Source organism: Heterocephalus glaber, unplaced genomic scaffold, assembly GCF_053883595.1.
Source record: "Heterocephalus glaber isolate CG9 unplaced genomic scaffold, H.glaber_assembly_v1.0 deba00001761, whole genome shotgun sequence".
NCBI classification, from domain to species: Eukaryota; Metazoa; Chordata; class Mammalia; order Rodentia; family Bathyergidae; genus Heterocephalus; species Heterocephalus glaber.
The window spans coordinates 1195139-1221821 of record NW_028258458.1 but is presented as its reverse complement, the minus strand read 5'-3'; the positions used below and the strand labels follow the sequence as shown (position 1 = coordinate 1221821).

The following is a 26683-nucleotide window of genomic DNA, read 5'->3' as shown; positions in this document are numbered from 1 at the left end:
GGGCAGCGGCTCCTGTCAGCGGGTGAAATGGCAGCGGTGGACCCGGCGGCGGCCGCGGTCCCGGGGGGCGGCTGAGGGGGCCGGGCCGGGGCTGCTGGGCGAGCGGCGCGGCAGGGATCTGGCGACGCGACCTGGGACGGCGAGGCTCTGCACGGCGATGGCGGCACGCTTGGCTCAGGTAAGGCGGCACGGCCCGGGCCTCCAGGATGGACGCCTGTTGAGGCCGGCGGCTCCGCGCTGCGGCCCGCGGGGATCGGCCAGACCGCGACTCGGGCCGCCTCGCCCCGGAGCCCGCCCTGGAGCCTCGGCACCCTCAGCCCCGGCCCGGGCTCCTCGGGCCCGGGCCCCCGCCCACCCTCCTCCCAGATCCCTCCGGGCTCTCCCGGGGCGCCCCGCAGTGCCCCCTCCCCCACGCTACCCTCTCCCTGGAAGGCCCCGCACCCCCGGGACCCCCGCTCATTCCTCACACTGACCCCCATAACCTCTTCCAGGACCCCCTTCAGGGCTCTCCCATCCCCCACTCCCACAGACCCGCCCCCCACAACGCCCCCCCAAGTCCAGGACCCTGCCCCTCCTCCACTCCATCCATCCCCCAGGATCCCTCCGTCTGCACGGGCCTTAACACCGTGCCCCCCAACCCCCGAAATTGGCATCCTCTCTTCCCCCTGCCTGTCCCCTCCTTTCCCCCAAGGAGACTGACCTCAGAACCTCACCTGTCCTTCCTGACCCCACAGGACCCTTGCCTATCCTCTTAAATCGGGGTGCCCACCCCTACTCACAGGCCTCAGCTCAGCCTTCTGACCCAGCTCCTATGCCAGTCCCCCATGCCCAAGGGCACCCCTGAAAAATCACTCCTCTGGATCCTCCCAGCACACTCCGGTAGCTCCCCACACGGGCTGCTTATCTTGACTTATCTGGATCTCACCTCTCTGAGAAATCTGTCCTCACCTCAGGCTCAGGACCTCGTTGGGAGTGGAGACCAGCTGCCCTCCCCAGCCATTGACACACCCTCCCCCACTGGTCTTTCTGAAAGCCCCAGACCCACACACACACACAGAAACTTGGGAGCACTGACACAGACCCAGGCATGTGGGATCTTACAACAAGGCTGCTCATTCCTCTACACACCTCCTTGAATCTCACTAGCCCAGGCCCTTCCAGAGCCCCCAACAGCTCTCCCAGCTCAGGCAAGGACTTGGGAGACCTGGAGGTGACTGGCCACCCCTCCACCCTGGCCTCCCTGAGTCAGCGTGCCCACACTGGGCACCAGTGTGTGTTGGGGCCCCAGAATCTCCCAGGGACCCTCTGGGCTCTGACCCCAGCCTTCTTCCCATTATCATCCTCTCCCTGCTTTGCCCTTTTCAAAGGGAAGGACATACTCTCCTACCCTAAAGCATCCCAGCAGGAGCCACTGCCCAGCCCCTGATCTATGCCACCTTCCCTGGTGGGAAGGCATGAGGTCTGCTCCTGGCCCAATTGGGAAGTCAGCCAGACTGGTAAGACCAGCATGCTGGCCCCATTCACCTGCTGGCCTCTGTGACAGTGTACAGGCAGCCGGGCTGCTTCTCAGGACCGGCCCCTGACAGCACTCATGAGTGCTCTCACCCACCACCTCTGCATTCGGCCATAATGGAACAACTTCCTGCTGCCCTGGCATTTGGGATCCTCTGGGGCTGGGTCAGGACCTGCCAGAAGCGCATAGCTCTTTGTTGAGGAATATTTTCAGAAGGGAAGAATGTGCTGAAGAGGCTGGGGTGGAACATGAGGGAGCGTTCTGCTTGGTTTTCTCCCCCCAGCCAGGCTGTGACCGAGTTCCCCATGTCCCTGCCTCTTTCTGGGTTGAATTGGCTCTCTTCTTGCCTGGTTTCCTGCTATGCCACAGCTCTCGGCCTGGGGTCCCACCTGTGGGCTGTCCTGGGCCTCTGCGGTTGACTGTGGGTGGTTTGGAAAGATTCGCAGGTGGCTTGGCCCTGGCACAAAGGATAAGGCGAGACAGATCCCAGAACTGACTAGATGCTGTGGTTTAAGACTGCAGGGTGTAAAGAGAGATCCAGATCAATGCAGCGCAGCACAGCCTGGGCACTGTTTGGGATCCTTCTAACAACACGAGTGCCCAGAAAGCCCCAGATAAAAGCCCAGATTCTGGGAAGCCTTAGGAGAAAGCTCATCCTGGCTCAGAGCCTCAGCTTCCCCATCTGGGGAATGGAGGGATGAGCCCTTGGAATAGCACGTTGTACTGCAAGGGAGGGTTAGGCTGTGGCTCTGAACCCAGTCACCATGTAGAAGGGCCCTGTAGAGACGAGGAGGACAGTCACCTGTGGGCGTTAGCAGAATCATTGGCCCACAGTCCCTGTCCTCACTGGAGAAGGGCCATCTCTTGGGTTGAGCTGTCTTGTAGGAAGCCGACTTGAGTCAGGGCTGGAAGGATGAGAGATGAGCTGTTATGGAATCTGTGGCCATCCTGGGTGAACTGAGGACTGGGGCATGAGGACTGCTTGCTGGTCGCCCCGATGTCCCACGTAGACCCCTGACATCATGTAGGAAGAGGTTGTCCTGTTGACTTGCTGAAAAGACCCTGAAGGTCACAGGGCTCACGGGAAGCAAACTCCAGAGCCTCCTGGGAGGGGACTTTGCACAGAGGGGTGGGAGGGCTGCCCAGGATGGACTGTGAACTCTGCAGAGGGCTTCTGAGCCGCATCCAGGCAGTCTGATCCCATCTTTGTGTCTGTGCAGGGGGATGAGGAGGGGCATATGCTGCTATTTCCTCCTGTAGAATGTAGACACCAGTTGTTATGGTGGAAGCCCCACTCCATCCCAGGAATTGAGTCAGGTGCTGAGTACAAAGGAATGTAAAATGTGGCCCCTGCCCTGAATCTAAGTTCCCTCTGGCTGGCATGAGAGGAGAGCTGACATCAGAAGCGAGTATTGCTCAAGCCCGTGCGCTATGCTCGGCACTGTGCCCAGCACCATATGCATATTATCTCATTTAATCCTCCAAACAGCCCGGAGGAGCCAGGATTCCAGCACAAGCCCTTGCCATCACGTCCCCCACCCTCAGTGGGGAAGCATGAGACAGAATTATGTGTTGTGCTGCTGCAGGACCCAGAGAAAGGGTCCAGCGCATCTCAGGGAAGACACAGCGGGGGTTGACATATGGGTGCAGTCACTGGGCAGGCATGGCAGAGACGGGTGTCCCAAGTGACTGAAGGGCTTGGACAGAGGCCCAGGAGATGAGAGCTGCCGTAGACGTGTGACTTTCTCCCGGCCTTGTTAAATGAGATTCATCCTACATCCTTCTTCCTTGCCGCCCCTCACTGGATCCACACACTTCTGGGCGATCCTTGGCAAAAGGGATCCCTAGTCTTGCTGAGATCTGTCTTCCACCCCATCGGGAGGGCAGGGCACCCATTTGCTCACCTTTACGCCCCATGCAGGCAAAGGGATGGAGCAGCCGCTCAGCAATGACGCGTTCAGTTTTAGGAGCTGCTGGGCTTTTCTGCCTGGCCACTACTGAAAGAAGGAACAGGTGGGGTCCATCCTCCCCAGGAGCTGAAGGTGGGGCTGGCCTGCTTCCCTCCCACCCAGCTAGTGTCCACAGCTGGCACGGGCAGCAGCAAAGATACCATCTTGGCCTCAGAGATCCGGGAACCTTTGCAAGGTGCCACTTCTCCGCCTGCCCCTGAAGGCCTTATGAGGGCTTTCCTTTTCCTCCTTCATTGTCCTCAGGGATGCTAGAGTAGAGAAATGAGAGATTTGCCCAGGTGAACCTGTTTCAGAGCAGAAAGTAAGTTGGCGAGGATGAGGGAAAGTAAACTTTTTAGGTCAGAAGGGATTCCATGGGTCATGAGGGTTCGCCCCTCGGGTTTTAGCCTGAAGGGTCTGTGCTGCTTTTATTACCATAATAACCATTACGGGCTTCCTGTGTGTGAGATTTTTTTTTTTTTGGTACTGGGGATCGAACTCGGGTCCTTGCGCTTTCAAGACAGGTGGCATAACCACTGAGCTAAATCCCCGGCCCCTTTCTGTGTGAGCTTGGAACAAGGGTACCACACAAGGGGCAGGGGCTAGGGAGGTGAGGTGTATCTATTTACTCCACAAACACTGGGTGTCTGATGACACCCCAGACCCTGAGGACCCACCCCAAAGTCCTCATGGAACTTCCCATGCAGCGGGGAATTAATATCGTGGGCTGTCCCCATCCTGAGCCCAAGACAGTTTTGAGCTCATTTATTCCACCAACAAGACCCACAAGGCAGGTACTGTCATTAGCCTTGTTGGCAGATTTTAAAACTGAGGCAAAGCTGGGCATAGCAGTGCATGCTTGCCATCTCAGCACTCTAGGAGGCTGAGACAGGAGGATCACAGGTTTCAACCCAGCCTGGGCAACTAAGCAAGACCCTGTCTCAAAATTAAAAGTAAAAAGGGGGATGGAGTCAGGGCAGAGGCCCTCTGTTCATTTCCAGCATGAGGTGGGGGATGGGGAGAAAGAAAGAAAAACCCGAGGCAAAGCAGATGGTACTCAAGATCATGAAGAGGGGGAAAAAAAAAATCACGAAGAGGGGGAAGACAGAAATGAACCCAGGCAGCTGGATTCTGAGGGTCTCACTTGCCCCTGAGAGATCTGGGCTAAATCTTCATACTCCAAGGCCAAGGGCATGGAAACTTCCAGATTGGCATGGTGGAGCTTTTAGAACTGGGGCTGAGAGGAGGGTAGACAGTCACCCCAAACTCCAGCTGCCCTCCTTGTCCCAGGGCCACCCACCCATCCAGTACCCACCCTTGCCAAGGAAAAGGCCCCAGAAGGGCAGGCCCTGCCGTTCTCCCAGAGTGGGGAGCCAGCAAGGACAGTTAGGAAAATGGGGTCACATAGTACCTTTCAAGGCTTAGATCCAGAACACGGTCTATGTCCCCAGTAACTGTGGAGGAGGAGAATCAAAACTGAGAGGGAGGGACCGAAGGGGGCCAACGCTGAAAGGGAAGTTGAGGGCTCTATTCCGCCTCTGAAAATGCCCCTCGCTTTGTGAACAATGGCTCATATGCACTTGCCCCACTGAACTAGTGCCCATGATTTACTAAGTGCCCACCGCTCTTATGTGTAACATTTATGTGTAGCATTTCTTTTGTTTGGTTGGTTGGTTGGGTTTTGGTGAGGTTTTTTTTTTTTTTGATGCCAGGGATCGAACTCGGGTCCTGGCACTTGCGCAGCAGGCAGCGAAACCACTGAGCTAAATGCCCGGCCCAGTTTTTGGTTTTTTGAGACAGAGTGTCACTATATAGTTTGGGCTGGCCTCGAACTCGAAGTGATCCTCCTGCCTCAGCCTCCCAAGGCTGAGGGATGACAGGTGAACAGCACCATGCCTGGCTGTTGATGTCTTTTTAGAAAGTTTTTATTAGTACATGTTTGCAGTATATAATGATTACATTATTAGGGAGTTGCTACATGTACATAACAATGCCTTGTATTAATCTGGTATATTTGTTACAATCAATGGGCCAATGTTGATATGTTACTATTCACCGAAGTCCATACGTCCATACTTTATAGATTTCCTCAGTTCTCCCCTAATGTCCTTTGGGGGGGGGGATGGGGGGTTATTGGGAATTCAATCCAAGGCCTTCACACTGCGCTACATCCCCAGCCCTTCATTTTTTTTTTTTTTTGAGATAAGATCTCATTAAATTGCTCAGCTTAAACTTGGTGATCCTCCTGTCTCAGCCTCCCAGAGTGCCCGGATTTCACCAGGGCTGGCTCCCTAATGTCCTTTTCTGTCCCAGGTCACATCCAGGATCCCACATGGTATTTAGTCCTCACGTCTCCTGAGGCCCCTCTGGGCTGTGACAGTTTTGGGGACTTTCCTTGTTTTCGGTGACCTTGACAGTTTGGAGGCCTGGTGGATGCTTTGTACAGTGTCCCCTAATATGAGTCTGTCAGGTGTGTTTTTCATGGTCAGAGTGGGGTCACACAGCTTGGAAGAGGAAGCCCACAGGAGAAATAAGTGAAATGTCCTTCTCATCCCATCCCATCAGAGACAGGATATCCTTGTGACATCACCACTGAAACTGACCTTGAGCAGCTGGCTGAGCCTGGCTGAGTGGCAACAACATTTTTGTCTTCATTCAACAAATGTTTATTGAGCACCTATTGAATGCTAAATAGTGAATGCAAGCCTTTGCCCTCCATGCATTCCTGAGCCAGTAGGTGGGCTGGCAGGTCAGGCCTAGGAGTAGATGTTCAGGAGACAGGGAAGGGAGCCAGACACTGAGGAGAGCAGGGCTGACAGGGAAATTTTCAGTTAGACTTGCTGGGCGCCATGGCGCACATCTATAATCCCAGACTCTAGGAGGCTGAGGCAGGAAGATCGCAAGTTCCAGCCCAGCCTGGGCAACTTAGTGACTCCCAAAGTAAAGAGATAAAATGAATGCTCAAACCAGGTCTTGGGGAGCCCGTGTGCAGGGGGGCACAGGCAGGAGGAGGCCAGGCGCGGGGCGTGGCGGGGCTGACACAGGAGGAGGCTAGGCTGCGGGGTCCTGGGCACCAGGCAGACGGCTGGGCTTCACCTTGTCCCGCGTTTGGGACAAGACAGCAGCACCGCTACCTGTATCTGTCCTGGCTCTGGCGGCCCCTGTGGGGAGAGCCCAACAAGGAGGCCGCGGCCGGGGAGACGGGCCTGAATTCTGCAGTGTGACTGGGAAGGAGGGGACACCCAGGCCTGGCGTGAAGTAGTGTGAAGTAGGCGGCCGGCTTTCCGGCTTTCCTTTCCGAAGTACAAAGGCAGCGGGCTCCTGCCCCGCCCACAGCCCCTGCAGGGCGGGTTCCTCCCGCGCCTTCTGAAGCCCCACCCACCCCTGCTTCCACGCAGGGCTCTCTGCCAGCCCGCTTAATTTACATAATCCGTATAACGCACGACGCCCCCAGTGTACGATTCAGTGAACTTTAGCGCGCAGGCAATAGTGTGCAACCATGACCATTATCTAATTCCAGAACATTTCCGTCACCCCAAAGGGAAACACTGTACGGATGAAACTCACTCCCCGTTCCCTTCTTACCCCAGCTCCTGCAAGCACTAATCAATGTTCTGTCCCTGTGGATTTGGCGATCCTGGATATTTTATCTGTAAGTGGAAACACAATTTGCGACCTTTTAAGTCTGGTTTTCCCCACCCGGCACAATGCCTTTAAGGTTCGTCCGTGTTGTAGCGAGTGTCAGTACTTCATTCCTTTTTGTGGCTGAATGATATTCCATTGTGGGATGGGCCACTTCTTGTGATACATTCATTCATTGGTGGACATCTAGGTTGTTTCCACTTTGGGGCTGCTGTGAAGGTTTGCGAACACGGGTTTGGATGAGTGGATATCTAGGAGAATTGCTGGATTAGATGCTAAATCAGGTTTTGAGAAAGTGCCTGGTGGTTTCTCATCCTACCCTATCTTCTATTCCTGGCAGAGGCCATTCCTGCTCTGGTGGGAGAAACAAACATATGAAAGTTATGGGGCTGTTAGAGGGCGTTGGCAATCCTGGCCCAAGCTTTGCAGAAAGAAAAAGCTGCAGATAAGGGTTGCAGAATCGCCTGTGTATATTTGGTCATTTAGGCCCCAGTAGTGAGGTCCCGGGGCATAAAGGGCCGAAGCCACGGGGAGGCCAGTGGGAGGCTGAACGACCCTGGCCAGAGAGGCAGGAGGAGGAGCAGGGGCCCTGTGTCGCTACCAGGACAGACTGGACTTCAGGATGGAAGAAGTGTGACCAGCGGGGTCCAAGTGCCCCGGAGAGCGACAGGGAAAGTTCGGCCAAAGATGCCTGGTTTTGGGCCTTTCTGTCCCCAAGCCTCCCACAGCCCGTTAGCTGCCCGCACCAGCCTGTCTCACTCCAGAAGCCAGGGGTGGCGCTGAGGGTGTGGGGCCACTCCCCCCCCCACATCCCACGGGGATGGCCTGGTGTCCCTTGCTCCACACCCAGTCCCTGGCCTAGGACAGTGCCCACCCCACAGGCGGCCCTTGGTCCATGCTGGGAAGGAGTGCTTGAGCCCATGAGAGCCAAGGCCCTCTGGAGAGGGAAGCAGTGCCCCCCAGGGCCAGGACAGCAGCAAGCCAGCCCCTAGGTCCAAATCTTCCCACCCCCGGGGTGTCCAGGTATAGGCAGTACAGGAGGGGCATGCGTGTTTGTGTGTGTGTGTGTGTGTGTGTGTGTGAGTGTGAATACTGTGAGTTAGAGTGGGGGTAGGGGTGGCAGCATTGTGAGTGCATGGTAGCATGCTTCAGTGTAAATGTGATGAGTGTGTACCTGAGTGTGTGCACCCTGGGGGTAATGAGCACGTGTATGTGTAAGAATGTGTGTGTGAATGAGCCACCGTGTGATATATGTTTGACAGTGAATGGCTGTGTGTGCTTGCATATGTCCGAGTGTGCGTGTGTTTTGTGTGTGTCCGTGTGCCTGAGTAGGTGTTATCCAAGTGTGCGTGCATGTGTGTTTGTGAGAATATGTGCATCCGTGTGTGTAAGTGTGCCTTGCATGAGTGTGTGGCATGTGGGTGTGGATGAGAATGTGTAGCTGGGTGAATGGGTGAGTATGTGTCCCAGCGTGTCTCTGTACCTCCCTGTGTGTGTGCATGTGTGCACACTTGTGTGTGCATACAAGCATGTGCACAGACTTTGGGAGGGTGCTTTCCAGGCTGGGGCAGTGTTTGGAGAGTCTGAGGATGAGTCAAGAGAAACTTCCGGCAGGATCGGAAGGCTCCTGCCTCTCACACTGTAAATTTCAGCCCTGTGTATTTAATGCATTTTACTTCCTGTGTGAAATACAAATGAATGTGTGATAAGTAGCTAAACAAACTGCCAGGAGGTGGCCCCTAAGCTTTAGGGTTTACGAGAAACCCAGAGCTGCACCATTCTCTCAGTTCCTTGAGGGGGTGAGGGTGAAGCTGACACCCCCGAAGCTGGGTCCCCTCTGCTCAGTAGGGACAGGATGGTCCCACACCAACACCCTGACCCTCGCTGCTCCCCAAGGCCAGCGGGGCTTCTGAGGCCCTGATCCTCGCCCCACCACCTCCTCCTGTCCTCCCAGCTCTGAAGCTGCCTCCCTGGACTCTGCCAGTCCAAAAATATCTTTCTGCTCAGCGTTTCTTGTCCAGCTGGGCTGGCTGCAGACTCTGACTCCGCACAAGGCCCCAGAGTGGCCCCCGAGGTCCCTCTCAGAAATGATTAACTCCTGGTGAGGGGGTGCATGGCGGCTTGGTCCAGGGGCAGGCGGTCCCTGGCCAGCCGGGCAATGGGAGGTCCCAACAGACAAGGCGGCCTTTGGGGCCACCGTCCTGAAGAGGGAGGGTTCTGGGCTCCCCAAGAAGTGAGAAAAGAATCGTGCACCCCTCAGCCCTGCCCCGTGACAGAGCACCACAGGAGGGAGGACTGGAATCCAGTGCACGGCCACGGTGAAGTCCAGCTGACCCCTGGGGCTGAGTCCAGGTGCAGGAAGGTACCCAGTGACCTCGAGATGCCAGGGGGCTGTAACGTGGCTGCTCCCCAGAGAGCTGGGGCCGTCAGAGTCAGGTCAGGTGGGGTACAGGGGCACAGAGCAGACATCTGGTGCCAAGCACCCCGGGAGGATGGGGATGAGGGTGCCACGCCACGCAGCATCATCAGGTGGGAGATTTCTTTCTGCCTCCACAACCCCAGGTACCCCCGTCTGCTCAGAACCCTGGGTGCCAGCCTGGGTTCACTAGAAAGCAAGGGACACCACCCCCAGCCCCTGCCTCCCCTCCTAGAGTGATTTCCAGTCCCAGGAGCCCTCACCAGGCGGATGCCGGCTCCCACAGCCCCACACAGGCCCCGGCCCAGGGTGGAGAGCAGTGGCTGGCACTGCTCTGACCCACAGGCGCCTCTGAGGCCAGTCCTGCAGGGCCTCGGTCTCTGGAGACCAGACAAGCCAAGCCCTTGCCTCTGGTCACACAGCCAGTCAAGGGAGTCAGGGTGCAGACATGGGTCCATCTGAAACCAGAGCCTTTGTTTGGACACAGTCCTGATCGGCCTCCTCCCAGCCCGGCAGAGAGTGAGAAGCCAGTGTCCTTGAATCACCCAGAAAGGTAGGGCAGACCACCCTGGGGAAGAATAAGGAGGAGCGGCCAGCACATGCTGGTGGAGGTCAGGACACTGGACAGAGCCTGCAGGTCTGGCTTCTCGTCCACTGGGGCATGGATTCCCAGCACTTTGAAGCGTCGCTGGCTTCCCAGTCCAAGGGGAGTCGACTGTTCCAGCCGTCGGCAGCACCAGACAATTAACAGTGGAGAATAATTGCTCCGGTTGTGCCAGCAGCCCACTCTGGTTGATGAGATGGGGAAGGTAGAGGCTCCTGCTGAGCTCCCAGGCCTGGCTGAAGGAGAGGACAGGGACTGAGCTGTGAGAAGGACCTCTGCACCCTGCAGGGACCTCGGGGCACTGGAAGCCACTGGTCCAGGCCCCGCCGCAGACTTGAGCTGTGAAGCTGAGCCTTGGCCTTCACAGCCAGGGTCAGCAGGGCAGCTCTGGTCCAGGCTGTGAACCTCTTGTCCCTGGGCAGGATTCTGGCAGGGATCCCATTCTGGGGTCTACACAGAAGGAGCCAACCTGGCTGGCAGCTGGGCTGGGGCAATGAGAGCCAGGGGTCACCCAGGGCAGCCAGAATTGGGAAGCCTGGGGTGAGGAGGTGGGGGACGGGGCAGGTAGACTCAGTGCGCCCAGAGCCAGCAGGGCAGGCCAGGCGCCTACCCAGTGCTGATCGCACGCATCTCTGGACCCCAGACAGAGCTGTGACCCAGCCCCGCTCGCAGCTGATGAGCCTGCCCGCCATGGCGAGCCCCACTCTGAGCCCTGACTCCTCGTCCCAGGAGGCCCTGTCGGCCCCCACCTGCTCCCCGACCTCCGACTCCGAGAACCTCAGCCCCGATGAGCTGGAGCTATTGGCCAAGCTGGAGGAACAGAACCGGTGAGTGGGGGCTGGGGGGGGGTCTTGGGGTACAGCCTGGGCCCCTTCATGCTCCAAGCTGGGCCCATGCTGAACAATAACAGCTATCCCAGGACCCTTGAAAAGGGCGTCTCCAGTCATGCTCACACCCGCCACTACACAGCCCGGAGGAGACTGAGCTGAGGTTTCAAGAGGTCAAGTGAGCCGGGCACAGAGGAGGGTACACCCTCCTGTCATCCAGCACTTGGGAGGCTGAGACAGGAGGACCGCCATGAATTTCAGGCCAGCTTGGGCCAGCCTGAACCACATAGCAAGACCTGCCTCAAAAACAAAAAAAAACATCAGGTGAACCTGGCCATCATTTTCCAAGACATTTTTGTTTCCGCCGTACCCCTGCCACCTTTGTCTCCAGCCTGCCCTATCTTAGAAGACGGTTTTTGTGGTTTTGTGAGTTGCTTTGTTTTGTTTAGTTTGTGGTGCTGGGGACGGACCCAGAGCCTCCCGCATGCTAGGCCAATGCTCTCCTGCTGCGCCACCCCCATCCCAGCCCAGATGCAGGCTTTAGTCTTACTCAGATCTCAGGAGCCAACCGCACTGGAAAGGGGCAGCTACTCCCCGTTCCCAAGCGGAGCCATACCATGCACTGCGGGGCCCCTCAGCTCCGGGGACAGCCTTGTGGCCTTAACAGTGGTTTCCGCGGGCAGGAACAGGCAAGGCAGTGCAAGAGACTCACAGCTCACTACTGTGTGGCTGTCCAGCGCCTCGGCAGGCCCCAGGCACGTCCCTGGTGCTGCTGCCTGCAGCGGGGTGACTGGGCAAGAGGACGGTGAACAGGACAGGAGAGCCTGGCAGAGGAGGTGATCAGGGCATGGGCTCAGGATCAGTTGGTCTGCATGGGAAAGGTCCCCGCAAGGGGAGCTGATCTTTTCCTTTCCCTGGGAACTAGTGAGCACCGGGAGGGCCGCCCTCCAGGGTCCCCAAGGCCCAGCCGTCAAAGCATCAGAAGCACAGAGCTGCCAGGCATGGTGACACACACCTGCCATCCAGCAGCACTCCTGGAGGCCGAGGCAGGAGGACTGCAAGTTCAGGCCCAGCCTGGGCCGTTTAGTGATTTGGCAGGACCCTGTCTCAAAATAAAAAAATGACCGGGCTGTAGATCAGTGTGAAGGTCCTGGGTTTGATCCCCAGTACTGAAGAAGAAAAAAAAAAGAAAAACAGAGTTAATACAGCCCCCCCCCCTTGGTAGCTAGGTGTTCAGCCAGGTCTCCTCTGCGCCCCACCTACAGAATGTGGGTCACCCCCAGACACACCCGCAGCCGTGGTTGACAGTGAGATAATGATGCGCATGGTCCTCAGCCAGTGCTTGGCGAGGAGCACGAGTGGAATCGTCTTAGGCCAGTGGATGAGGAACAGCCTCAGGCTTAGGTCACTGGCCACAGCCGCTCAGCAAAAATGACCTAGCCTGGTGTCTGGAGTCCACCACCGAGAGCCGGAGGAGGAGCGCTGGGCTCCCCAGACCCCTGGCCCCAGGAAGTCGGCAGCACCACCAGCCCCCTCCCCTTCCTCCAGGCTGCTGGAAGCCGACTCCAAGTCCATGCGCTCCATGAATGGCTCACGGCGGAACAGCGGCTCCTCGCTGGTGTCCAGCTCCTCCGCCTCGTCCAACCTGAGCCACCTGGAGGAGGACACGTGGATCCTGTGGGGCCGCATCGCTAACGAGTGGGAGGAGTGGCGGCGGCGGAAGGAGAAGCTGCTCAAGGTGGTCCAGCCAGCGGGGCAGACAGGCTGGCAGGGGGGCTGGGGGGCGAGGTGCACCTGTGGGGCAGGACTGAGCGGCTGCCTGGGGCCTGGAGCAGAGTCCAGCCCCAGCCTTCCGTCCCCACCCCTCCCTGTGCAGGAGCTGATCCGCAAGGGCATCCCGCACCACTTCCGGGCCATCGTGTGGCAGCTCCTATGCAGCGCCACGGATATGCCAGTCAAGAACCAGTACTCGGAGCTGCTCAAGATGTCCTCGCCGTGTGAGAAGCTGATCCGCAGGGACATCGCCCGCACTTACCCGGAGCACGAGTTCTTCAAGGGCCAGGACAGCCTGGGCCAGGAGGTCCTCTTCAACGTCATGAAGGTCAGGCCCCACCACCCCCGGGCCCTGGGGACAGTCCCTGGGGGCCTGTGCTCACACCCCCTCCTCTCTTCCAGGCCTACTCCCTGGTGGACCGGGAGGTGGGCTACTGCCAGGGCAGCGCCTTCATCGTGGGCCTGCTCCTCATGCAGGTAGGCAGCAGAAGGCCAGGTCCACCCCAGGAGGGGGACACAGGGAGGGGTCCCCACCCAGTGTCCTCCCAAGATCAGAGCCTCCCTCTCCAGCCTCCTGTGACCACCAGACCAACTGCCCCCGGGAGGACTTGGGGCTGGGAACCTGCCCTGGCTGGGTCCAGGACAAAGCCAAAGGCTTGCGGACCAGCTGCCAGGGTGAGACAGGGAGGGACCTTGGGCAGGGCCTTAGATCAGCCAGTCCTGGGCTTAGGGTACCCCAGGGTGGGATGGGGGGGGTCTTCCAGAGGCACCAGAAGGCTAAGAACAAGGGGAAGGAAAAGAGCAGGAGGGGACAGGAGGGCCTCAGCCAGGGAGATGAGACTTGGACTCTGCAGCAGCCAGACCAAGGTTCACGTCCCAGCCCCAGTGCTTCCTGTGTGTGGCCCTCAGCAGGTGACTTCAGCCTCAGCTTTTCTGTCAGTAGAACAATGGTAGCCGTATTTACCCACTGTGTCCAGGAGAGGAGCACAGTCCGCATCCGTAAACACAAGCGGAGCAGACTCAGCCCCCGTGTGCACCGGGGCCCTGTGAGTGCCTGGCCTGTGCCACCACACCGCCCACACTCAGCACTTCCTGTTCCCTCAGATGCCCGAGGAGGAGGCCTTCTGCGTGTTCGTGCGGCTGATGCAGGAGTACCGGCTGCGGGAGCTCTTCAAGCCCAGCATGGCCGAGCTGGGGCTCTGCATCTACCAGTTTGAGTACATGCTACAGGTGAGCAGGCTGGGCGGTCAGAATCCTGACCCCAGGAGTCTCCCGGACTGAAAATGCCATGCCTGAGTGATCATGTCGGGAAATCCCAGCCCAGAGGGGGCTTCTGTGCCCACAGCTGAGGACACTGACCTGGAGGATGCTGGGAGGAAATGGGCGGGGCCTGCACTCACCCTGGGGGCCCCAGAGCGGCTCAGCTCCTCAGCTCTGGGTAAGGAGAGGGCAGGGGTTGGCTCCGCCAGACACACCCACGGTCCCTTCGCTGGAGGGGGTAAGTGTTGTCTGGCTGCCTCCACTGATTACCAGAGAGCCGCAGAAGGCTGTTTATAAATAGCAGCCCCCGCAGGGCCCGCTCCTGGCTGGCAGACAGTGCTTCGGTGTGCGCACACACATACACACCGCTTACGCACACTGGCCTGAGCTGGAAGCCCAGGGGGGCGGTGAGCACCCCACACCCCAGGGCTGGAGGCCGGGTGGTATTCAGGTTCAAGGGCCTGGTTGTGCTGCAGAGAAGGGGGCTCCCCACCCCAGGCTGAGTAACCCCGACCCCCACAGCCATGCAGACCTATAAATCCAGGCAGAGGGCACCTGGCTCTGGGAGGAAGCCCATGATCCTAATGCCTTCTCCAGCCTCAGTCTCCCCAACGGTCTCTCACTTTCCAGGAGCCTGAAGTTGGGGCCAATTAAACGGGCATCCCCTGCGCACAGCCGGGCACAGCTCCATGCTGGGGGCCGTGATGGGCACAGCAACTAGCTAGTCACATACCCGGAGGGAGCTGTGAGAGCTCTGACCAGGGACCTCTCACCCTCTGGGTGGCCTTGGGGAGTGATAAAACCCCCTGAGCCCCCAGAAACTCCCTCTGGGACCATCAGGAGGAACTTGTGAGCTGCTGCCAGTAAAGCAGTTGGGCCAGTGCCCACCCAGGGTAGCTGCCAAGCCTCCAGCCATCGCCCCTACGTCACCGCTCCATGTTCCTCATGCTCCACGGAAGGGACCTTCAGGCAGGCTTGGGCAGGTCAAGGAAGGCTCCCTGGAGCTGGGAGCACGGAGGCCCAGCATCCCGGCTGGGAGGGAACCAGCCCTGCCCAACACTGCTTCACCACGCCCACCCAGCCTCCCTCCCCTACAGGAGCAGCTTCCAGAGCTGAACACCCACTTCCGCTCGCAGAGCTTCCACACGTCCATGTACGCCTCGTCCTGGTTCCTCACTCTCTTCCTCACTACCTTCCCCCTGCCCGTGGCCACCCGAGTCTTCGACATCTTCATGTACGAGGTGAGGGTCTGGAGGGCCGCCCGCCCCTGTGGACGGTGAGTCCCGCCCCCCCGCTGACCCACGGCCTTTGCAGGGGCTGGAGATCGTGTTCCGGGTGGGCCTGGCCCTGCTGCAGGTGAACCAGGCGGAGCTCATGCAGCTGGACATGGAGGGCATGTCGCAGGTGGGCCGCCGGCCAGCGCCTGGGGGAGAGGAAGGCCCAGCGGAGCCCTGGGGCTCGGGGCGGCTGGCAGGGGAGCCCCGGCCAGGCCAGGGCTAGGAGGGAGCGGGCTTCCGGGGCGGCCTCCTGCCCTGAGCAGCGCGCCCGGCCCTGGCGACAGCCTCCCTCACCGTGTCCCCAGCATGCAGGCCCTGCCCCCGCCCAGCAGCCTCCAGCTGGCGCTGCGGGAAAGGAAGCACAAAGCCACGCTGTGTCCGAGAACACGGGTGTCCATTGTCGCCAGCTGCCGGCGGGGCCAGCTGGGCTGGGGAGCGGGTTGCGTCTCCACTCACCGGCTCCCCCACCCCCTCTCTCCGCTGGGCTCAGACCCCACATGCCCGCCTTCGCCCTCGGGGTTCTGGAGCCTGACTCCCCGAAGCGGAAGCGAGCCCTGCCTGCCGCCCCTGCTCAGCCTCACCCGCGGTCATTCATTCACTCCGCAAACACCGGCCCCGCGCAGGCCAGGCCCTGTGCCGGGGACGCGGCCGTCTGTCCCCCAGGCGGCGGCAGGACACAGAGGTGAGCCCTGTCCCCGCAGTACTTCCAGAGGGTGATCCCCCACCAGTTCGACAGCTGCCCGGACAAGCTGGTGCTCAAGGCCTACCAGGTCAAGTACAACCCCAAGAAGATGAAGAGGTCAGTGTGGGGGGCGCAGAGCCAGCGGGGTGGGGAAGGCGGGGGCGGTCTGGCGGGATCACACGCCCCTCCCCGCAGGCTGGAGAAGGAGTACGCGGCCATGAAGAGCAAGGAGATGGAGGAGCAGATCGAGATCAAAGTGAGTCGGGGAGGTGGGGAGGGCACAGCGCCCAGCTCCGAGCCGCCGCTAGAGGGCGACCCTGCCCTCGCGGGCTCTGACGCCCGCCCCTCCTTCACCCGCCAGGCCCCGCCGGCACGTTGTCCGGCCTGGCGACGCAGCAGTAAACAAGACAGCCCCGGTCCTGCCCTCGCGGGTCCCAGGGCCGTGGGGAGACACTGAATAAACCACTAAATAGCGTGGTCTCTGCAGAGTGCTCGCGCAAGCATGCTGGGGACGAGGGGACGGGACCAGGTGCTGGGAGTCGGGGGCAGTGGCGAGATGCAGGCCGGCAGCCACAGGGCCCCCTTATCCTGATGTCCCATGCCCCAGCCCTGCCAAGATCAAAGTTCTCTGAGCCCAGGCTCGCCTCTCTCCCCTTCTCTATTTCATCCTTCTGCACCATTTTTGTTAGTCATTCGACAAGCATGTATTTATTTATTTGGGGTTGTTTGAGACAGGGTCTTGCTATGTAGTTCAGGCTGGCCTTGAACTCCTGTTCCCCTGCCTCAGCCTCTCCAGTGCCAGGACTACAGGTGTGCACCACCATGCCTGGCAACAAGCATTCACTGAGTACCTTCCTGTGTCAAGGTGACCGCTAAGAATGACGGACAGAAACCACCGCACAGACTGGCTCTGTCCTCTTCAGACCGGAGTCACACAGTGGTTGTGACTGGTGTCCAGCAGACTAGGGTTCACCGGGGACCAGCATGTGACCCTGGCCGGTGAACTTGCCTCTCTGAGCCGCAGCGGCCCTGTCTGCAAAATGGGGGTATCTGCTGTGCTGTTCGAATTATTCTCAGCACCATTGTCATCATTGTTGCTGTCCTCACCTCCTGTAGGAAGGCAGGGGCAGAGCCTGAATTAGAATCCAGGTCACCCCCCACCCTTACCTAAGGAGGAGCCGAGGTACCATCCAGGCCCCTTTGTAGGTTTTCCAGAAATCATTTGGTGTCCTGGGGTTTTGAGTAACCCTCTTTCTCAAGAACGGCACTTTGCCTCGAGCTCCTGTCCAAACACTGTTTGTCTTGCTTCTATATAGCCAGGACGGACTCCCGTCTGGCACTGTGAGGGCCCAGCGTAGGCAAGGATGAAGCAGACCTAGGGCCACGTGCCAGGCTACACATTTCCCCCAAGAGGAACATGAGGGCCCTGGGGCCTCAAATGGCCAGACAGACAGATGCCTCTTACACGACACAGCCCTGCCCTTTGGCCTCCCACCGTTAGCCTGCTTTACAGTGAACCAGAGATTTGTGTCAGTCAGGTGTGGTGTGACGACCGACACAGATGACGTGGAATGAAGAGTGTCTTACATAGAGTTCCCAGGAGGAGGGGCAGGCCAGGCCAGGCCAGCAGGGTCAGTCAGGAGGACGCAGAGCGAGAGGCAAAGTGAAGCGTGTATCCGGGCCCATGGTGCCTTCTCCGCGGGGAGGAGCTGCCAGAGCAGGGCAGGCAGGCCTGAGCAGGCCCAGCCTCCACAGCTGGGGCGGGTTCCAGGACTCTGGCCTGCAGGCACATCACCTGGCGTCCAGGACTGGCGCTGGGGTGATTTCGGGCCTGGACGTTGGCTTGGTGCATGCGTGCATGTGAGATGAAGGAGCTGGTCAGGGTTTGGGCTCCGGACTGGTTCTTGGTACAGGAAGGGCACGTGCTGCCGTCCAGGAATGAGCTGTCCAGAATTAGCAAGGCCAGAATGGCAACACTTCATAAAGGACAGACAGACATTCCTCGTTTAATGACCAAGTCCCGTCCCTTTGATGCAGTGACAAAATGAGGAATTGTGCATCGTATGTACAAAACAATATTCAGAACAAAGAAATAGCCAAAGGAATCTCCAACTTGATGATGTTGCTTTTATTTGCATAACTCTTACCTGCAGTACTGTATTGTATAACAGGATACAAAACTACAGTGCTGGGCTGGGGATTTAGTTCAGTGGTTTCGCTGTCTGCTGCACAAGCGCAAGGACCCAAGTTCGATCTCTGGTACCAAAAAAAAAAAAACAAAAAACTACAGTGCTGTACTGTACACTACCATCAACAAAAATTACACTACTGTATGAACAAGGTATAGTGTGGCCAGGGATGTAGCTCAGTGGCACCATGCCTGCCTGGAAAGTGCGAGGTCCTGAGTTTGATCCCCAGTACCAGACAAAGGGTCATAAAACAAGATGTACTGTACAAAAAAGACACTGAAGCTCTATAAACAAGATGTACGTAACTGTACCAAAAAAGGACAGGCTGAAAGTCCAAGCAGCACGTCCTAAGTCCGAAAGGTGTGTCTCGGTTGTAAGTCTGAATAGTCATTTAACAGGTCGTTAAACGAGCAAGATCTGTACAGAAAAAAAATTAAATCCGTGAGTAGTGTATAGCCTCATGCCTCTTTGGGGCTGAGGAGGAAAGAGAGGACTTCCTGGCCGGGCCTGTCCAGGTGCTCTAAGGATAGTTGAGGCCAGAGGGCAGAGCAGCTCAGGGGTCAGAGGTCAGGGGTCCCTATCCATGCCTGAAACAGCTCTGACCTCTCCATGCGGGAAAGTGGGGACAAGGCCCTACCCCATGCTGACTCAGTTTCCCCCATGATGCCAGTCTGCAACCATCATGATTCGCTGGCTACAGCCGCTTCCTGGAAATATTTCACCAATTCACCTCATAGGTAACACGGGAAATGTTCTGTGTGACCCACAGTGAGCCAAGACCCTCACCCACTGACCCAAACTGTTTCTCCATCACCGGGGTCAGGAGAGACTAGATCCCACGTGTAGGTAAATGTCACCCGCTTCCCTAAAACTGCAAATACCTACCCAACATCCCTCAGTTTGGATCGGAAGGCCAAGGCAAAGAAGGCCCCGCAGAGTCACAGATGTGTAGTTGTGGAGAGCAGGGAGCCCAAATTCAGAGAGCAGCTCCTGCAGGAGGCTCCTGGGGCTGGGAGCAGAGCAAGGCCCAGCAGCTTGCTCCACGATGCAGGGGCCTCTGCCCTTGACACGCCCCCGAGCACCGACTAGAAGGGGACTTCTGAGAAGGGCAAGGCTGCAGACTGCAACAGGACACGGGCAAGAGCAGCCACAGAAGCCTGCCCTGCTGTTACGAAATGTTTTGTTTGGTTGCTTGCTTTGCTTTGGCTTTTGTGGTACTGGCAACTGAACTCTTTGCACTGGGGGTCTTCACAATGAGCTCCATCCACAGCCCTTTTTGTTTTTTTTCCTTTTTGAGACAGGTTCTTGCTAAATTGCCCAGGTTGGCCTCTGACTTGAGATCCTCCTGCCTCAGCCTCTCAGAGTGCTGAGATTGCAGGTGTGCACCACTATGCCCAGCAGTGGGTTTCTTAAAGTTTTTTTTAAATTTTATTTTTTATTAGTACATGTTTACAATACATAATGATTGCACTCTGTGTGGGAGTTGATACATGTGCATAACAACATGTCTTAATTCTCTTTTTTAATCTCCTTCCCCTCCCTGCTCCCTTCATTTCTTGGTTCCCACCCTTCTGCAAAAGATGTCTCCCTATTTCCCATTATCTTTTATTTTGCTCTTCATTTATAATTTAGGGTTATTATATGAGAAACCATGTACTATTTAACCCTGTGTGTCTGATTTATTTCACTTAATAGTACGGTCTCAAGGTGCATCCATTTTCCTACAAATTTATCAAATTCAAATTTATCCTTCTTTGTGCCAGCATAGTATTCCACACATGAACGCATTAAGGGTGACTGAACAGGAGTGGGCCATGTTTTCTGATATCACTGATCCAGAACATAAGACCTGGGCTCCATCCTGCCTGAGGGTGCACTAGCCCCTTAGGGGACCCAGCTGGACCTCAGTGGTGAGTACATGAGGGGTATGTGTGTGGGGGAATGGAGGGTGGACTCTGACCTGTCTCCCTCCTCCCGTAGAGGCTTCGGACTGAGAACCGGCTCCTGAAACAGCGGATTGAGACCCTGGAGAAGGTCAGTGGTGTGGACACCAGCTGGGGGCTCTGAATCCTACAGGTCTCTCTTGCAGGGCCCAGCAGCCATCAGGCCCACACCTGGACCCTGAACCAGTGGGCTCTGAGAAGCACAGTTTAAATCCTCTGAACCCACTGAGACCCTGCTGAGATTCGGGGTGTCCTGTCATGGGGGCTCGGGGTAGACTTCACTTCCCCCTGGGGCCCTAACTGACAATGTGATTAACCCTGGGTTTGGAGCTGAGTTAGAACTCTGGACTGCAAACATGGCAGTCCTGGGCCCCACACTGTTAAAGAAGGGGGTGGGATTGGTGGCTTCCCCAGGCCCAGCCCCAGGTCTCCCACTTCCTGCTCCTCTCACTGACCACGGGAAGTGAGTGGGTCATGGGAAGACTTTATTGCCCTTGTCCCAAAACCTCAATTCTTGCTCCCCCTGAAAACATATTCCCCATCCCAGACCTCTCCAGACAGCTCCTCTTCACAATGAGGCTGATATAGCCAGGTGCGGTAGTGTATGCCTGTGATCTCAGCACTCAGGAGGCTAAGGCAGGAGGATCTCCATGAATTCAAGGCCAGCCTGGGCTACATAGCGAGACCCTGTCTCAAAAAAAAAAAACTGAGGCCAACATTCCCAGAGCTGAGATTCCCCGGCCGGCCACCCAACCTCCCTGCGAACCCCTCTCCGGGACGGAGCTGGCTCTGGCTTTGGTCTTCCTCCGGGTCCTCTCCTGCTGGTTCTCTGGTCTTCACTCCTCTCTCCCCTGCTTCTAGAGATAGTCCACTGCGTTAGTGACAAGTGGTTCTTGTCTGTCTCTCCCCTCTCCTGTCCCGCACCTTCTGCTCTGCCTCCTTCCCCTGTTGCTGGGAACCCCCTTCACCTGCCGGGTAGGAGAGCGCTGCTCTGGCTGATAGGTTAATCCAGGTACTGTAGCTTTTCATCTCCTCTCCAGTTTCCCTCCCTCCTGGCCCCTTCCCTGGTTCCTCCACATGACAGCCAGTAACCGCCTCTTCCCTGGCCACTGCCATTCTGGGGGCGAAGAGGGGCAGGCCTGGCATTGTGCATGGGGGCTACTTCCGCTTCTTCCAGGGAGGTGCAGGCTTTCCCGGGAGGGGGCATGTGAAATGGAGAGAAATGGGGGGAGCATGAACCATGACTGATGGGGCCCAGATGGAGGACCCAGAGGAGTCGGGGCCCTAAGTATCAGCTTCAGGACCTAGTGTGTGCACTGCGCTGCACTCAGACCTTCCACATACACACACGCACGTGCACACACACGTGCACACACGCACATGCACACACGCTCCCTGTGGCCCCTCCTGCTCCTCCTCTCTGCTTGCACTGCCAAGCGCGCCACCTTCTCTCACCTGCTTCTGTGCTGCTTCTGGAATGGCTTCATCTAGACGCTTCTGTCCCCTGCTGGCTCCAAGCCTGGAATGGGGGGGGCCCAAAGTGCATGGGGGAGAGGCGATCTCAGTGTCCCTCAGATGGAGGCCCCCAGAGAGATCTGGATTCCCCCCAGCCCCAGAAGAGCCGCCAGGACTTGTGGCTGCCCCAGAAACCCACTGTCACCACCACAGCCTGACGGGAAGGGGACAAGCAGCCTCTGCAGTGCCCCTGCCCTGAGCCAGAGGCCAAGAGCCAGAATCAGGGAGCTGTCAGCAGCCCTAGCTCAGGCCCCCATTCCTGCATTTAAGCCTGACAGATTGGGGGGGTCATTTGCTGCCTGTACCCACTTCCTACACCCCACACCCCTGGGGGCACCCATTCCAGGCTCTGAGTGCTCGGGACCTCGCCCTCTCACCTCCCTCCTCTCCCACCTGCTCTGGGCCTCCTCTGTGGCCAGAGGCAGGGCCTGGGATGGAAGCAGAAGGTCATGGTCCCATGCTCGCTGTGCCCAGGGCCAGGTGACACGGGCGCAGGAGGCAGAGGAGAACTACGTCATCAAGCGGGAGCTGGCTGTGGTGCGGCAGCAGTGCAGCTCGGCTGCCGAGGACCTGCAGAGGGCACAGAGCACTATCCGCCAGCTGCAGGAGCAGCAGGTACCAGGCGAGTGAGCGGGTGGGCTGCCGGCGGGTCACGCCCATGCCACGCCCCTTGCCCAGTGGCCTTCAGGGCATATCTCTACCAGGCCCAGGTACAGCCATGTCACCCAGAGCAAACTCTGTCCCCATCCTTCAGGCTCTGAAATGGGGCAGGAGGGGGAAAGCCGAGACAGAGCTGAGTCCCCAGCCCTGCCCTGGCCATTCCCTCGGTGCTGCCAGGTGATCCTGGGAAACCACACAGTCATTGGTCCCTTAGAGGGCATCTGAGGCCACAGGAAGTCCCCTCTGTGGCCTTCCTAGGAAAGTGGCTTGGCCGCTGGGCTGCGCCGTGACAGGTTTAGTCCAGGATGCCCAGAGGCTCTGTGGAGGGGCCAAGGCCTGGGCCCAGCCACTGCCCAAGGCCCCACACAGCCCTCTGCCCCCCCAGGAGAATCCACGCCTCACTGAGGACTTCGTGGCCCACCTGGAGACAGAGCTGGAGCAGTCAAGGCTTCGGGAGACAGAGACGCTGGGGGCCCTGCGGGAGATGCAGGACAAGGTTCTGGACATGGAAAAGGTGCAGCTGGGCTACAGGGGCGGTGTTGGGACCGGAAAAGACGGGAGGCCTTGGTAACTGGGAGGTGCGGAAGGAAGGGCACCCTACCCCACCCCTCCCCGGTGGTCCCTGCGGAGGAAGTGCCCTCACCTGCTGCCCTTGCACCAGGGCTCCTCCCTAGCCCACTGGGCACCTGCTCCTCCAAGTCTCCACACGAGCACAGCCACCAGGGAGGCACGGCCGCCCTGGGACTCGAGGATGAAGCAGAGCGCCAGCAGTGTGGCCGCTCTGCTGAGCCTCCACGAGACCCCACAGGCCTGCATCCTGCACCACTCCTGGGCTCCCGGACGGGGGGTCCAGGGACAGGAAGGGAAGGCCCAGGCCGGGCAGGGGAGGGCTTCCCCAGCTCCCATGGAGACACCCCTCGGGACTGGCGGGCCGCCCTCTCCTGCCTGCAGCCCGGTAGAGGGTTCAGCCTTCCTAGGTCTCCCCTGAGTGGACTCAGCTCTTCCACAGAGCTGCTGAGGGGAACCACTCACACCACACAGGGCCACGCCCACCCTCGGCCGGGCCAGGCAGGTCAGGGTGCTGCCGCCCTGTCCACTCAGCCCCGCCAGTGCAGATGCCAGTCTGGTCGCACGCAGGCCCAGGGAGGGGGCGATGGGTCTCCGGGTGCCCTCGGGCAAGCTCCTGCGGCATCCTCGGTGGTGGCGCCACCACGCGGGGGCTACCCTGGGCCACTCAGAGCAGAGACGCTGTCATGGCGCCCACTTCACAGACGGGGCCCCCAGCTCGGTTACACGCGCCTGCCCCGGGCCTGGTCCCAAGCGAGCCCAGAGGGAAGGAGGCTGGGGGTGCTGGTCCTGCAGACAGAGCTGTGCGGCCCAGCAGCTCCCGGCGCCCTGACCGCCTCTCTCCGCGCAGAGGAACAGCTCGCTCCCGGACGAGAACAACGTGGCGCGGCTGCAGGAGGAGCTGAAGGCGCTCAAGGTGCGGGAGGGCGAGGCTGTGGCCTCTGCCCGGGAGCAGAAACTCCAGCTGCAGGAGCTGTCGGACGCCTGGCAGGTGAGAGCCCTGGGCGCGTGGAGGCCATGCGACTCGGGGCTCCCGCCGGCGAGGCTCACGCCGGCTTCTCGGACGCTCCCCAGGCCCACCTGTCCCGCGGCGGCCGCTGGAAGGAGTCTCCGCGGAAGCTGGTGCTGGGCGAGCTGCAGGACGAGCTCATGAGCGTGCGTCTGCGCGAGGCCCAGGCGCTGGCCGAGGGCCGCGAGCTGCGGCAGCGCGTGGTGGAGCTCGAGACGCAGGTGAGCCTGCGCGCCCCCCATCAGGGACAGCGGCCCCGAGTCTCTGGCCGCCCCGGCCCGTCCGTGACCCGCGGGTCCCCTCTCCTTTCATGCCCAGGACCACATCCACCGCAACCTGCTGAACCGCGTGGAGGCGGAGCGCGCGGCGCTGCAGGAGAAGCTACAGTACCTGGCGGCGCAGAACAAGGGGCTGCAGACGCAACTCAGCGAGAGCCGCCGCAAGCAGGCGGAGGCCGAGTGCAAGGTGCAAGGTGCTCCCCCCCGCCCCCCTCCGGCCCGCCCCACCACCCGCCTTGACCCCACCCCCGTCTGTCCCCACCCCCAGAGCAAGGAGGAGGTGATGGCCGTGCGCCTGCGGGAGGCGGACAGCATGGCCGCGGTGGCCGAGATGCGGCAGCGCATCGCGGAGCTGGAGATCCAGGTGCGCGGCGGGGCGGGAAGGGGCGGGAAGGGGCAGGGAAGGGGCGGGGAAGGGGCGGGCCCTGGCTGACCGCCGCACGCCCCGCAGAGGGAGGAGGGCCGCATCCAGGGCCAGCTGAACCACTCCGACTCCTCGCAGTACATCCGAGAGCTCAAGGACCAGATCGAGGAGCTGAAGGCAGAGGTGAGCGCGGGCAGCCTGGGGATGTAGGTGACAGGCCGGGAGGCCGTGGCGTGAGGACTCCGCGGGAGGGAGGGAGGGCGCCGGGCGGGCGGCTGGACTCCGCGTGGGTGCGCGGTCCACGCCTCCAGCGCGCGGGTCCCGCCCCAGGTGCGGCTGCTGAAGGGCCCGCCGCCCTTCGAGGACCCGCTGGCTTTCGATGGGCTGAGCCTGACGGGGCACCTGGATGAGGACTCGCTGCCGTCGTCCGACGAGGAGCTGCTGGGAGTGGGCGTGGGCGCGGCCCTGCAGGATGCGCTGTACCCCCTGTCCCCGCGCGACGCGCGCTTCTTCCGCCGCCTAGAGAGGCCGGCCAAGGACAGCGAGGGCAGCTCGGACAGTGATGCCGAGGAGCTGGCGGCGCCCTACAGCCAGGGCCTGGACAACTGAGGCCGAGGCCCGCGCCGGGAGCCAGCTGCTCCCTGGGCCGCATTTAATGAACTCGACCTGGCCAGCGAGCTGCTGCAGACGTAGCGAGCAGAGGTAGCGAGCAGAGGGTAGGGCCCCTCGGCAGGCTCTCCCTTCTTAGCAGCGTTTACCCATCCTGGCCCCACCCTCTGGGCGCTCCTGGGGCCCAGCGCACCCCAGGCCAGTGGCAGGGCTGCACTCCCAACACTGAGGGCGGGGGGCCCGCGACGCAGAGGGCCCCGGATTGAGTGAGCAGGAAGCGCCTCCCCAGCTGGCTTCCTTCTGACCCCAGGGCGGCCCTGCGGGGAAGGGCCCAGGAGCTAGAGGAGGCCCCAAGGAAGGAGAGGCAGCTCTGGGCCGGACATTAGCACCCCAGGACTCCAATGGACACAGTGACCCTGGACCAGCTGGCCCCTGGCCACCGGGGACAGACGGCTGAGCTGGGCTTCACTGCCGGTGCGGTCATCCTGGCCCCTGCAGCAGAAACCAAAGTCCCTCCTGCCTGTGCAGGGCCGGCCACCTGGGTGTGGGTGGCCAGGGAAACAGCTCAGACCTGGGCCGTGTCTCCTTGCTTCTCCGGGGCCAGAGCAGCTGCAAGGGATGAAGAAACCCATCTCCCCGGCGCCCACCTCTTCCTCTGGGAGACCCGCATCCTGGCTAGTGACCTAAAGGGTCCCCTCCCCTGGGGGCCACAGCCTCCGTCCGTCCACCCCTTCCTTTTCCCCTGCCCAGGGTGAGCGCTCCAGCACAGCCACCTCCCCTCGCCTCGGGTGGTGGCCCGGGGCCTCTACCAAGTCAGAGCTGAGCACCGTGCCAAAGCCCAGCAGTGTCCCCAGGCCCTGTCCTCCTTCCTCCCCAGAGGCCTCCTGACCCTCGGCCGACCCTCTCGGTGCTCCTGGAGCCTCGAGTAGAGTAGCATCAGAAGCAATCTCCCAGTGCGTCCTGGAGGGGCCCCCTGCTCTGCTCGGTCCCCCTTCCTGGTTGCCTACTCTTCAGTGTTACAAAGCCTGGGGACCAGGTGGGCACCTGCGGGGCTCTCCCAGTGTGCCCCCCTCACTGCCCACCACCATTTTGCACACTGCCTGTTCACACTTCCACACGTCGCCCAGGCGGGAAAGATGGAAAATAAAGTTATTTACACAGTCACAGACAAGGGCGCTGAGTGGGGCAGGCCTTGTCCAAGTGGCAGGGGGGAGACAGTTAGTACGGGGCCAGGGTACGATGTCCCACATCGCCCTCCCGAGAGACAAGCAGGGATACCAGCTTCTGAAAGAGCAGCATCTGGCTTCGTTCACCCAGTGCGCGCTTCTGGAGCCCTTCTGGGGGCCCCTGCCCCATGCCTTACTGTGAAGGGCCCCAATGTAGTAAAGGACACAGGCACTGATGCTAATGTGGGCCAGACAACTGTGCCAGGAAGTCAAGGCCGTCAGTCCTCTCCCCGGGGAAAGGCAAAGGCCAGATGTCACTGGGAGCAGCAGTGAGGCACAGGAGGCTGGGAAGCAGCCGGTGTGGGAAGGAGCTGCTGCAGTCAGGTGGAGACAGCTCTGCACTGCGGGACATGGGGCACCATGGGTGGTTGAAGGGACAG

The 26683-nt window shown here is 59.7% G+C and overlaps 1 protein-coding gene across 5 annotated transcripts; it reads left to right on the top strand.

Moving 5' to 3' along the window:
* Evi5l (ecotropic viral integration site 5 like) lies at positions 1 to 26241 on the top strand. Of its 5 annotated transcripts, XR_206111.4 has the most exons (21): positions 7047 to 7114; positions 10768 to 10951; positions 12500 to 12689; positions 12828 to 13052; positions 13127 to 13201; positions 13829 to 13954; positions 15082 to 15225; positions 15299 to 15388; positions 15963 to 16060; positions 16139 to 16199; positions 20113 to 20166; positions 21055 to 21087; positions 22065 to 22205; positions 22636 to 22764; positions 23668 to 23808; positions 23892 to 24047; positions 24145 to 24291; positions 24373 to 24468; positions 24556 to 24651; positions 24799 to 25170; positions 25388 to 26241. XR_206111.4 is itself a non-coding variant. In XM_004865373.4 (20 exons), exons 2-20 carry the CDS (start codon positions 10800 to 10802, stop codon positions 25075 to 25077), a joined length of 2433 nt encoding a protein of 810 aa, XP_004865430.1. In that variant the 5' UTR covers positions 1 to 178; positions 10768 to 10799; the 3' UTR covers positions 25078 to 26241. The 5 variants fall into 5 exon arrangements, 4 of the variants coding, with proteins under 4 accessions (XP_004865430.1, XP_004865427.3, XP_004865429.3 ...); XM_004865373.4 differs by lacking the exon at positions 7047 to 7114 and adding an exon at positions 1 to 178 and having other exon boundaries at positions 24799 to 26241; XM_004865370.4 differs by having other exon boundaries at positions 24799 to 26241.
* The last annotated feature ends 442 nt before the right edge of the window (positions 26242 to 26683 follow it).

Bases quoted from the DNA above. Each gene is read 5' to 3' on its own strand.
- Evi5l (XM_004865370.4), top strand. From the start codon at position 7,072: ATGTTCTGTCCCTGTGGATTTGGCGATCCTGGATATTTTATCT. The intron at 24,048-24,144 runs GTGAGCCTGCGC...TTTCATGCCCAG, and splicing joins TGGTGGAGCTCGAGACGCAG to GACCACATCCACCGCAACCT. The intron at 24,292-24,372 runs GTGCAAGGTGCT...CCCCACCCCCAG, and splicing joins AGGCGGAGGCCGAGTGCAAG to AGCAAGGAGGAGGTGATGGC.